Source organism: Pipistrellus hanaki (genome assembly GCF_964339955.1).
Source record: "Pipistrellus hanaki genome assembly, chromosome: 5".
Taxonomy (NCBI): Eukaryota; Metazoa; Chordata; class Mammalia; order Chiroptera; family Vespertilionidae; genus Pipistrellus; species Pipistrellus hanaki.
In genome coordinates this window covers 5,138,239-5,151,114 of record NC_140507.1, presented here as the reverse complement: position 1 = coordinate 5,151,114, position 12,876 = coordinate 5,138,239, and the positions used below count along the sequence as shown (strand labels likewise).

General features: G+C 37.5%; 1 protein-coding gene across 2 annotated transcripts in view; it reads left to right on the top strand.

Moving 5' to 3' along the window:
- Nucleotides 1-12,876, top strand: part of RANBP17 (RAN binding protein 17) — a 217,566-nt gene that overhangs the window by 137,417 nt on the left and 67,273 nt on the right. For both annotated transcript variants that reach the window (XM_084886137.1, XM_084886138.1), the window contains 4 exons: nucleotides 536-609; nucleotides 1,613-1,693; nucleotides 10,701-10,764; nucleotides 10,854-10,962. In XM_084886137.1, the coding sequence (XP_084742263.1) occupies nucleotides 536-609; nucleotides 1,613-1,693; nucleotides 10,701-10,764; nucleotides 10,854-10,962 (328 nt within the window). The remainder of the gene's footprint in view (nucleotides 1-535; nucleotides 610-1,612; nucleotides 1,694-10,700; nucleotides 10,765-10,853; nucleotides 10,963-12,876) is intronic.

Below are 12,876 nucleotides of genomic sequence, written 5' to 3'. Positions count from 1 at the left end.
GGAAAGTAAGACCTGCCTCTGTTATTGGGGGGAGTTAAATCGGGGGATTTGAGAATTTCTACAAATTCTTTCACTATATGTTGGAAATTATTTTTTATAACAGCCTAACGATCCCGAATTCTTTGGTGGTTTGCTGAAATCTGACATGGATGGAATCTTTGTGACTGCTGGAACCTTTTTCCGAGGCACTACAGTTTCTTGCCTTCACACGCATATGCCTGTCTTTGAGAAAGGAGGGATACTAGTTCCCACTTTGGGGGAAAAATATGTAGTGTGCTGGGAGTAAAATGAGTATGTGAGAGGGGTGTGTATGTGTTTCAAAATCAGAGAGATGCTTCCAGAAGAAAAAATTGGTAAATTTAAAACTTGTAAACTTTTTAAAAAATTCCTCGTTTGCTCCCCCCACCTACTCCCTACTTTAATGTAGAAGCAAGCAAATACCTTACTTACAATTTAAACCTTCCATTTGCTCATTGTGATAGTGTTTTTAAAATATAGGTTAATGGTAAAGTTTTTAACAATTGTTTTTGTGCAGGTATATGCCCGGATGTCAGAAGTGCTAGGAATAACAGATGACAACCACGTTCTAGAAACATTCATGACGAAAATGTGAGTTCCTTCTCTGGGTTTTGATTTTTTCTTTTGTTGGTGGTGGTTTGAATCTATTGGACCTTTTACTGTGTTTAAATCTCTTCATAAATATTAATTTTCTTAATAAGAAACTTTAAAAATTGGTTTTCTTAGGATGGTAGCATAGTTTTTAATTGAAACTTAATTTCTCATATTTAAAGTTCACCATCCAGATGACATTGTTATTTGTCAAGGTCTCCACACGATTGCAGTGTGCAGCATCAAGACATGATTTTACAAAGTTTACAGACTCTGGCTCTTCAAGTCAATTGGGTAGCATTTTTTTTTTTTTTAATTAAAAAGAAAACACCCAATTTGGAAGATCAAGTGAAGAGATTTTTGCAAATTAGAATCATTGAGAGAAGTTTGATTACCTTAGGACAGGGCATTCATTGCCTTTGGCAGGAAGCTATGGCTGTCAGAGACATATTCATGGAAACTGAATTAATTATCCTTACAACATTAGCAGAATTCACTAGTTTCCAGTCATAGGTAAAACTTTTACACTTAGCTTAAGCTGGTGTGCCTTCAATCGGCATCCCACTTTCTGTGTAACACATAAATAGTACTATCTCGCCTCCAGAGAATAAAGCTAGATAAACAGTCATAAGCAGAAGTGAGTTTTGGAGCCACAAGTTGAATGGTTCATTTCTTGGGAGTAACTGTGAGCCTCCATTTGACTTCCTTGTAGCTCCTGCTGTCTGTCCCTACATATGTTTGTTTCAGATAAAAATTTAATGTTTTCCTGTGGAACACTGAGGCAACTTTTTTATTTATAAAACTAAATGAATAGAATTATGCACCATTTGTACATTGACTGTTTATGTTTTGAATGTGCTATAAAAAGAATTGAATGGAAAATGTCCCATTGGTATTTTGTGATTTAGGTCTTCAAACTTACATGAATGTATGTGTATTTCCATGTTTTCCCTATACAAGCAAATACCTTACTTACAATTTAAAACTTCTTGTTTACATTTAGTGTTACAAACCTTAAATACTGGGGAAGATGTGAGCCTGTAATTTCAAGGACTCTTCAGTTCCTAAATGACCTTTCTGTTGGATATCCTTTTTACTATTTGTTTGACCATTTATATGAAAAGTCTAACAAGTGCATTTCATTAGCTAGGTACTTTTAATAAGGTCAAAATATTGTAAAATATTGCCTTATAAAAACTGAATTCCTAAGAATCAGTATGTCTTCAGTAGTGTTCAATTGAAAAGAATATTCTTTTCATTAGTTAAGAGACAGACATAAAGGAATTGGAAGAAAATTTATGTCTTGAACACTTTTTTGATTATTGGTCCTATCAATTCAACATCTTATTTACTCTAAAATGAGACTTCTCAGTACACATTTATTGTTAATAATTTTCTCTCATTAGCAGATTTTCAAAATCTAAAATCAGAATCATCTTTTCTATTTAGGTTAATTGTGTTTCTACCAATGAGCGAGAAGAGTGTAAAAAATAAATGTTGGTTTAGTTAACTGCTAAGATTAGCTATTTTAATATGAAGATAACATTCTGAAAATGGGGGCATTGGAGAGAAATCTTTAATGTAGGTTCACTTCAGGAATATGTTTGTATTAGTTAACTTTAAAATTGTGTTTCTTGGCAAGCCATAAAAGATTTCCAAAGTATTAGACACCCACTTTTGTGCTGGAATTTAATATGCAACTTTTTATTGGAAAATAATCGTCCTTGTCTGGCAAAATCCACCATGCAATATTTCTGTTAGTAGGTATAATGCAATAAAGTCAGGGAGGGCTATTTATCACTACAAATTTTGAGGATTTCAGGATTCTTTTTATTATTTTAATATATTTCTTTGATATTAAATCAGAAAAATGATAAATTACACCTGTCCAGGCTGTTTTTCCTTTTTACTGGAAAGTGATGTACAACCCAATTCCAGTGGTCATTTTGGCTTTTTAAGATATGTATTTTTTCTTATTAAAAAAACAAAAAACCTGAACCTGTATTTTTTTAAAATAATAATGCTGAAATACTCTTTATTTCTAACATATGAAGTGGTTTATAAGTACTTCCTAGTATTGCAAACTCTGGCCTTTTCACAATGAATTACTCTGAGAGCATATTATCTAGAAAGAAACCTGTTATTTTATAGCACATATCTATTGTGTAGATTTACCCTATCTTTTAGGTTGAAATTGAAATCTAATATAAAATTAATTTGATTTGTATTCTTTTTAGTATGATATGCATAATGCCTAGTTTGTTTGTGTCTGCTATTAAGATCCTTCTCCTATCTCCTTGTATTTTGTATATATTCTTTAATCCTATAATTATAAGCTTTTGTTTTATAAGCTCTTTATTACTTTTGAGCACTTCCTAAAGTTACTAAAAAATCATATTTTCAGAAAATTTATTAGATAAAAGTTTAAATGCTATAACATTTTAAACTAAGGGATATGAATGGTTTCAACCTGGGTACATTGATTTATATTTTTTAACAATTATTTCAGGTTTGCATATTTAGAAATATATATTAGCTCAATTTGATTTCAGTGCTCAGTTATTTGAATTATAAATCATTATGTCCCTTCTAGCTGATCAGTCATGAAATATCTTTGAATTCATTTACATAATGGAATATGTGAGTGGTGTATCTATTTCAGTGCAGTTGCTGGCTACTTAATGTATGTTTTGTTGTTTCCTATCGATTTCTTTATTATAATTTGTTTTTAAGTCCTGATTTTAAAGCAATACATTATTTTTGTGTTAAAAATAAGATGCCATTCTTCAGAAGTGGAAGCAGTTATGCAGGATAAAAAATAATCACTGATTGACCCCTGTTAATGTAAATATGTTTATATATTTATATTAAAATATTAGTTAACAGATGAAAAGCATATTATGTTACAATAAAGTGTTTAAATGTTCCTTTATGACTTCATAATGCATATTTTCAGAGACCTTCTTTTTTTCTGTTTTTATCTTCAGAGTGAATCTTACTCAGTGTTTATGGTTCTCAAAGCCAGTTTCTGAACTTTTGTGTCCTTGTTTCTGACCACTTGTTTAGAAATTGAAAACATAAAAGATCCCCATTTTTAGAATGTGCTAAAAAAAAAAAAAACAACAACAACAAAGCCTGTGTTCACTTGCCCAAAGGGAGTAAGCAGTGTCACACTCTAGTGACCATCAGAATCCCTGGAGTTCTTGTTGGGATACAAATACAAATGCCAGACCTCACCCTCCCGACTGCGGTCTTGGGGGGTGTTAGACTGAGCCCTGAGAATTTGCCTTTCAGCAAGTCTCGGATGCTGCGGTGGCTCAGGAGCTGTACTTGGAGAATTGACTCAGTTCTTTAGAAAATACAATGGGGTGCCCTAAACAGAGAAGCCCGGTCCCCCTCGTTTCTCCACAGGACTTTGTCTTTGCCAGGAAAAGGCGGCCTGTCTCCCTGAATGAAACGTCAAATGTCTGTGAGGAGGCTGCCAATCCGTGAAGCCCAGGCCTTCACTTGAGTCTTGCATTTTACCCTACGGTTTCTGTTTGCCAAATTTGAAGGTTTCCAAGTTGTGTAAGGCTATCATAATTTTAAAATCCAGAGGCCTTTTTTGATAGAAAGTTTGTCTTCCTATCAAATTCATTACAGGGGCCTTATAAAATCCATGTGGCGAATACATCTGAGTAACTTTTAAACATAGTCTTTAAATTCCCAAGACTAAATGTCCCGCCTTCCAGATTCCAAGTAGTAGCTTTCGGGACATGCACAGGTCCCGGGCAGCCCACCCCCGCTGGGTGCCGGGGTCCTCCTTTGTGAAGTGTTTGCAGGCAGAAATCCTGCTTTCTATGTGGGGGAATGAGATTGTTCAGATGATCGAACAAGGAAGCTGCTGGGGAAATTGGAGAAAATGAGGGTCACACAGAGCAATGAGACAGACTAAACCTATCTTAAATGCCGAGAAAGAGGGAAGAGAGGGTTACATTTCATCCAAAATTCTATTTGTTCATTGATCATTACTTCAAGGTGTGTTTTTTCTTTGAAAAAATATTTGATCAATATTTCTACTGCAATTTGCTTATTTGCTGAAATTTACAGCATTGACATGTATCTAATTTGGGATTTCAGATAATAATGAGAAGGGATTTTTATTTTTCTTTAGGCCCTCTGTTGGTAGTTGCCCTTACTACATCATCCTCAGAGCTTTAAGAAAATCCAAAGATAGCTTTAGCTTTTTAAAATAGACCCCATAAAAGACTTCTACATTAATTCATGAAAGTATCCAAACTCATTTTTACCGTGTTGTTACTTTTAACGTCAACAGTCCTTTCGGATTGATAACATCCATATTATTCCAAGACCACCTACATAATTGACTGGGCCCAGAACAAAATGAGCATGTGGGGTTCCTTGGTCCTAAGTTATTAAGAATTTCAAGACCTCGCTAGCAAAGCATTGAACCAAAGGAAGGCCCGTGTGCAAGTTCCTGTACACCCTGATTTGGTGAATGTAATTCCTACCCAGGTGCATCTTAGATCTACTTATCTATTAGTTTATTTCAATGGTTTTCATGTTTGCAAGCCACAGAGTTTTATTTCCTGTCCAAACTACTTAGACACCCTGATCTTATTTTGTTTTTAATATATTTTATTGATTTTTCACAGAGAGGAGGAGAGAGGGATCGAGAGCTAGAAACGTCGATGAGAGAGAAACATCTACCAGCTGCCTCTTGCACACCCCCCACTGGGGATGTGCCCGCAACCAATGTACATGCCCTTGACCACAATCGAACCTGGGACCTTTCAGTCTGCAGACCGACGCTCTACCACTGAGCCAAACCGGTTTCGGCCTGATCTTATTTTTTAACCCCAAACCTCTTCCAGCTTCATTTGTCTTTTAAGTGCAATAAACTAGACCAGCATCCTTATTTATTTAGATTTAACCTTGAGTAAGAATAAAATAGTGATTTTTAAATTTACTTTCATACTCATCTTTATGATTTACTTTTATCTTACTGGCCTCTTTCAATTAGCAAATATTAATTAAGCATTTGCTCAGTACAGAGCAAAAGAGCAAATAAGACACAGTCCCTGCCTTCACTGATCCTGATTCCAGACTTCCTTTCCTATATTTCTACTAAGAGCTAAAAGAATATTGTATTGTTAACGTAAAAACATTCAAACTTGTAAAGAATTTTTGACTTCATTTGAGCCAAACGGTCAACAATTGCCGGGAAGCAGAACCTCAACGGATTGAGATAATGTTCCAGAGAATGGCGGTCTTTCATCTGTTTTTATACATTGCATTCTAAGGAGGGGATGTAGGTGGGTTACATAAAATCCATTGGTGATAGACTAGAGAGGCAGGAGAACGCAAAACGGGGGGAGAGGCAGAGAGGAGGGAACCCCTGGGATTGGATAAAAAGTAAAATGATAGGCATACTTAAGGTGGATGCAGGATAGTTAACAGTAACAATTAACATGATAACAAGAACAGTGAAAGAATTTGTGTAGTCTGTCCTGGCGCTCAGGCACATTAGGTTGTGCCCAAGGGATCCAGAAAAAGGGAAATTACAAGTTACATTTCAAGGATCTGTTAGAATAGATGCAAAAAGACAACAGGCTCAGTTTAGGTAAAGATTGACCTTGTCAGGGAAAATACCAGCCTAGGACATGATACCCACCGTAGCTGCTTTTAGTTCATGTTTTAATTTCAGACCATCCTCTGTGATTAATTTTAGGTCTTTAGGTTTGTAAGACTGCCATGCAGGCCTTCCCTGATCTTGTCAGGTTAGTATGTGGCTCTTTTTTTTTTTTTTTTTTTTTTTTTTTTTTGTCCACAGTATTATCAACAGAGTTCCTTTTAAAAAATTTGACTCCAATAAATTACATACTAAATTTCTAAAAATCTACACATTAAACGTAATGTGGGTATGTGACGTTTTGATTCAGCAAGCTCTTTTTAGTCAAGGTTATTTAGACACAGTTTACTCGTATATACAAATCATTAAGCATGCAAGTAACATGCAAACCAGACGTCCTCCCCGATCTTCCCACCCTGGGGTGCATCCTGAATGAGGTGAGGGTCAAGAAAGAGAGAGGATGAGAAATGAAGCAAAAGTCTAGAATAAAATGAGAGTGAAGGATAGAAGAAATGTCTGTTACAGGAAATACTTAGTAATAACCAGTAGTAGTTCTGCTTTGGTGAAACAGTATTAAAATGCATTGCTTTATTTCAGTGAATACCACCATCTCCAGATGGCTTTGAGAATGTTAAGTAAAACTAGCTTCAGCATATATCCCTCAGGCATACGTCTATTAACATTTCTCATCAAAAGAAATGTTTATTTGTTTTTCTGCTTTCTGTCTCTATCATCCATAGAAAAAGCATCCCATAATTTATCTGCTCTGTTTGCTTTTATAGTGGGATCAAGTGTGAGAATCCTTTCTATTCTTCTGTAGCCAGCTTATTCAGACCTTCACACAGTTCTTTAAATTCTTGCCTCACTAGATTACCTTCCTTGAGTATTGTTTTAATCTGATCTCTCTCTTCCCAAAAGCCCAGAATTCCTTCTACTTGATTCTCAGGTCAACGTAAAATTATTGATTTGAACTTGAGTTGTTTAATGGTACTTGACTTATTGAGTTCCCATAACTAATTTCCCACCACTCAACCATAATTTACACTTGATACTTTTCCTTGGGCCAAGGAAATTCATTTTTCCTCCCCCTTGACATCCTTCATGGTCTTTCACTGAATCACCACCTGTGCTGTTCTCCTCATTTGACCCATTATAACTCAATTTGATGTCTTTTAAATTTTTTTAGGTCTTGCTGAAGTCTTAGTAAAGCCATCCTGAACTAGTTCCAGTTCACTGTGTTAAGTGAAAGAACATGAACGAGTCATGTAATTACTCTGGAGGCTCAATTTCTTCATCAGTAGAAAGGGGATGTTATCTACAATATCTCTTAGGATTTTATATGGATTAAATAAAATAATATATATATAACAATATATTTGTGCTAACAAAAATAAAGCACCTTTTATTACTGACCCTGTCATGTAGTAGGTGCTCAGTCCCGATGTGATGAAGGTTCATTAATGAGTTGGTTCTTTACTGAAAGCACAGTTTCCCTGTTCACTCTGGGACTTAGTTACAGCTTTGATTGTGTCTCAAGAAGCTAGTTGTCTGTGCAGAATCACTGGTATCTTTAAAATCAAATGGATATGATGTAACTTAGTGAAAAGAACTTACAATCAGAGTTCGACTTGAATCTTGGTTTTACCATTTGCATGTTTTGTGTTTTGTTTTGTTAATATATTTTATTGAGTTTTTACAGAGGGGAAGAGAGAGGGATAGAAAGCTAGAAACATCGATCAGCTTCCTCTTGCACACCCCGTATTGGGGATGTGCCCAAAACCAAGGTACATGCCCTTGACTGGAATCGAACCTGGGACCTTTCAGTCCACAGGCCAACGCTCTATCCACTGAGCCAAACCAGTTTCTGCAACCATTTGCATGTTTTCTGTGTGACCCTTCTTGAATTCTCTTCTACTGCTGTTGCTGATAACCACTATCACCAAGTTTGCTGTAATGTGCTATTCAGAATGCCACCGGACTAAAGTGCTCCCACCAACTAAAATGATGTGACTTAGAAAGATCATAAAATGATTAGCCATTTGCCTATTTATTTTTAATTCTCACCCCTGAGGATATATTAAAAGAGAGAGGAGAGAGGGAGAGAGAAACATCAATGTGAGAAAGAAATATCCATTGACTGCCTCTTGTACACACCCTGATGGGGATTGAACTTACTAGACGCATGCTCTAACTGGAATCACGCCTGCAGCCTTTTCGTATATGGGATGATACTCCAAACAACTGAGCCACCTGGCAAGGGCTCCATTTGCATTGTGGGGTTTTTTTAACATTACAGATCCTCTTAAGGACCATAACTAGCTTTGAATTGAATTGCTATAAGGGAATATAAATATTCAGATGAACTGTCATTTTTTTCTTTATTGAGAACAATATTTACTCTTAATCACTTGTTCTTTAGAATATAATTAAAAGGCAGTGAGGCTGGCCTTGGTTCAAAGTGCACAGATGCAGTTCCACAGAAAGTGTGTCTTTGGCAGACGAGAGTCTTCCTGTGAATGTTGTGTTTATTGCTCCCATAAATATTCTGTTGTCGAAGCAGGACTTGCTGTTTACTAGCAGCACTGATAGGAAGATTCCTATTAATGGCAGCATTCTGATTACCCACAGACCCTGTCACTTTTAACTCTGCAATTCTAAGAGAATTGTATTTGGTAGTTACTTAAGGTATTTCTTAGTTTATTGACCCCACCCTGTTTAACTGAGTGAAGTTTGAGTGGCAGTTCTGCTCAGTGATGACACCAGAAAAAAATCATCAAATGTGCAGCTTCATAGGCAGGAAAAGACCTGCTACCCGTCAGCCCTGACTCCTTGCCCTGCGGCTGCCAGAAACACCCACCGAACACAGGGCCAGGAGGAGAGCGCATAGATGCGGCCCTGTGCCTAGAAAGCGTCCTAACATGGAGGTGAGCAGATGTGCACGCTTCTTATGCCCCTGGAGTGGTGGCCTTCGAGTCAAGAGGACTTGGATCTGAATCATACTAGTTGTTTCTCTTGGAAAGTTCTATTTAATGTTTTTGAGTTTGTTTTTTCATCTGAAAAATAGAAGCGATACTACCTATCTCATGGGACTGAGAATCAACCTCGTAAGTAGTAAACATTCCGTAAACGTTGATTTCCTGCATCTTTGTGTCTTCTTCCCGTGGTTTAAAATTGAAAAAGACGTTTCATCATTTGATCCTCACAACAGTCCTCTAAGACAGATAGCTTGAGCATAGGCCTCATCCTCACTCGTTGGAAAGGGAAAGTCAGGCTCAGAGCGGCTGAGTGTGGTGCTGAAGGGTGTAGTTGGCTGAAAGCCCAGGCTCCCTAACTTGTGTTCAGTGTGTTTTCTACTCCTCTACATCCACAGCTGCGTGACCGAAACCTCCAGTTAGGTTTCAGTGTCCCTGTACGGAGGCAATAGAGAGAGTTCTCCTATACTTGGAGACGACATGAAGGAAAGAGTTGGCGTTTTCATGGGAGCATGAATGGTGCCATTTAAGGTTCTTATGGCCTGCAAGAGAGGCATGAGTAAGTAGGCAGGGATCAACCCAGAGAGGCCATGCAACTGGGTAAAGTAAATGACGAGGGTGTTTTGATGACAGCATTAACCAGAGATTCTTTAGGCCTGTGATCATGCTTAAGTATGATTTTGTAATGTTATTCTCATCATGCGTTGAACTGTTTCAGATGATGGTTCAGTACAGTTGAAAGAACATGATCTTTGAGGTTAAACCGCAGTTCAGATCTCAGCACTACCCATCCATAACTGTGTTCCCTTGGGCAAGTAACATTTCTCCATGCTCGTTTTACCTATGGATTAGAAATAATAAATAATATTTAGCACTCTAATGTGAAGATTAGGTGAGTTACATATGAAATTCCTTGCACACACTAGGTACTTGAGAAATGTCAGGCTCTCTAAGCCTGACCTTCAGTCCCTGATGACGTGCAGACTGCTACAACCTCCTGGCTGGATTCCCTTCTCCTTCACCTGGAGCAGACTTTCCTAACTGAGTTCATTATTTCATAGAATTGAACATTTTCTCCTTCTTGATAGCCTATTATGGGTCTTTTATCATTATTTTATTATGAAGTAATATTAAGTAAAGAGAAGTCCTCACATTACATCAAAATGTAAAAAAAAAAAAAAAAAAGGTCAGTTTTAATTTTCCACTACAAAGGCTTTAATAGTAAAGAAGTTTTTGTCTTAATTATAAAATTAATTCTTCCTCTCCAGGACGAGAACATGTATAAGATGAGAAAAGTAATTGCACTGGTTAATAATAGATTGCCATTCTTAACAGTATGAAGGGCATTTCTCTAGGACACTACTCTTTCGAAATAATATTTATTCCTCATAAGCAGGCATTGTGCCATTGTAACTCAGTGTTACTTTGTGATTGTTTACCTATTGATAAGACAGTTATATTTCGCCAAATTCCTTAACTTCCATTACCTATATCCTTTTAAAAAAACTGGTGAAGATAGATGCTGTGAAATTCATGCTGAAGAATCACACGGTGAGTCTGCTGTCCTCTCATTAATGACTCGGTTTCCAGGTGGCTCAGGCAAAGCGTGTGTAACGTGGCTGCTCTTCTGCTTTCATTAGAGTGAACACTTCCCCTTCCTCGGCGTCAGCGACAGTGCCAGGCTCAGTGACTTCAGGTGCCGAACCACCTTCTACACAGCCCTCACCCGCCTGCTCATGGTAGACCTAGGTACGGTAAGGATTTAAGCTCACTTGTTAAGGATCACCAGTATACCTGTGAATAAAGACTCGTAAGGACCACATTTAATTTAACGCATTTGCCACCTCCAACAGTTTTCTACAACTTTCTAAGATTTGAGCGCTCACTTGTTAACATTAGAACCAGAAGACAAATCTTTGTGCTTAAGGTGGTATTTTTCACTTCAAATAGGACTTGCATTAATTCTTCTTCTAAATTTATTTTCTCGGTATCCTTTGGAACATTCATTTTACTGCTAAGAATCTAAGAACAATCTTAAATACAGAAAAGCTTTGCACATTTAATCTAAAGAAAACATAAAAGCAATGTAAATGTCTCACATAGGGAATTGTACAATTAGGCATACCCACTTACTGGATGGAGTAATCTATGGTCATTAAACATAACGATTTGAAGACAATGCAAGACATGACATGTCTGTTATAATAGTAGATGGGAAAAGCAAGGTATTATACTAAGCAAATGCCTATTGGGATGGGAAGAACAATACATCAAAAAAAGACTTAAATGAAATTCTTAAAAAATGTTAAATCCTGTTTTTCAATAGTGGACTATAAGTAACACTTCCTCATTTCTGATACCTAAAATTTTCTTTAATGTACTACTTTTATAATGGGAGAAATTAACTCGTGTTTAATTTCTTCATTGAAAGCTAACGTTAGCCGGAAGTATCCGCAGGAAGGGGTACCTTAGGGAGGGACATAACACTTCTCTGGGGGACCGCATTACTCTCGGTTACCATTGTTCTCCATGTCTGAAGGCTGCAGGTTAAATTAATCCATTTATAGACACGTGAGAGAGAGTTTAGTCAATGATGATATTCTGAGAGAATAATACTGATGATACCTTTTCTTCCTTCCTTTTGCAATGTATTCATTGATCCATCTTAAATACGAATTTTTAGAGCGTGATCATGCAAAAGGAAAGAGGGTGAATGATTTTATTTTGCATGCAAAAGGCACTGATCTTCGTATAGGGAAGGTGACCAAGACCTTCTCTGCTTCGCAACTGTATTATTTTTATGCATTTCAACAGAATACATTACCAGAAAGACAAACAGCCAAAGTTGAGAGAAATGCAACTAGAATGATTAAGGAGCTGAGCAGGATTGATTTCTAAGGAAAGATTAAAAGGGCCATGTATGTATAACTTGGCTAAGTGACAACTAGGGCTGGAGGCAAAGGGAACTGTCTATAAATATTTGAAGAGTGTAAACCAGGCATGCAAAACCCAATCATCTGCTACCAGGCCAGTGGGAGATCCAACTGAGTGACAGCTTTGCATACTGCACACTGGCCTGTGCTACATCTTGGCTGCTGCCGGGTAGAGAAGAGGAGCAGGCCAGGTGTTTGTCATCGTTCTGAGTGATCACTGTGCTGAGCTCTGAGGGCACCACAAAGGCCTTGCCATACTGGCCCTTGCCCTCAAGGCACTTGCCCTCTTGCTTCCTGGTTACCCAAGCATTAAAATAGACCACATGTGTCAAACACAAGGCCCGCGGGCCAAATCCAGCCCGCCAGGCCTTGCAATGTGGCCCGCACCGCGCTGTCATCACTGCACTCTGCTGTCATTTTATGACATTGTCAGTTTATGACTGTTCAGTAAACCATTCGGCCCGCGATTTAGGCTGGATTTTAGATTTTGGCCCCTTCTCTGATTGAGTTCGACACCCCTAAAATAGACGGTGAATCCCTTGTCTAGACTGAATTCTTTCCCAAGCCTTTACATGCTCTTTGAATGACTCTGTCGGAAAGAATGAAAAAAATGGGAGACCAAAGTTAAGGAAAACACTTAGAGGAGGTTTCCTAAAAGCAGGTCCCTGTCACCCCCATTTTCAGGATCTGGCCATGGAATGGAACGAGGTCCTTTCTCATGAGGTCAGCA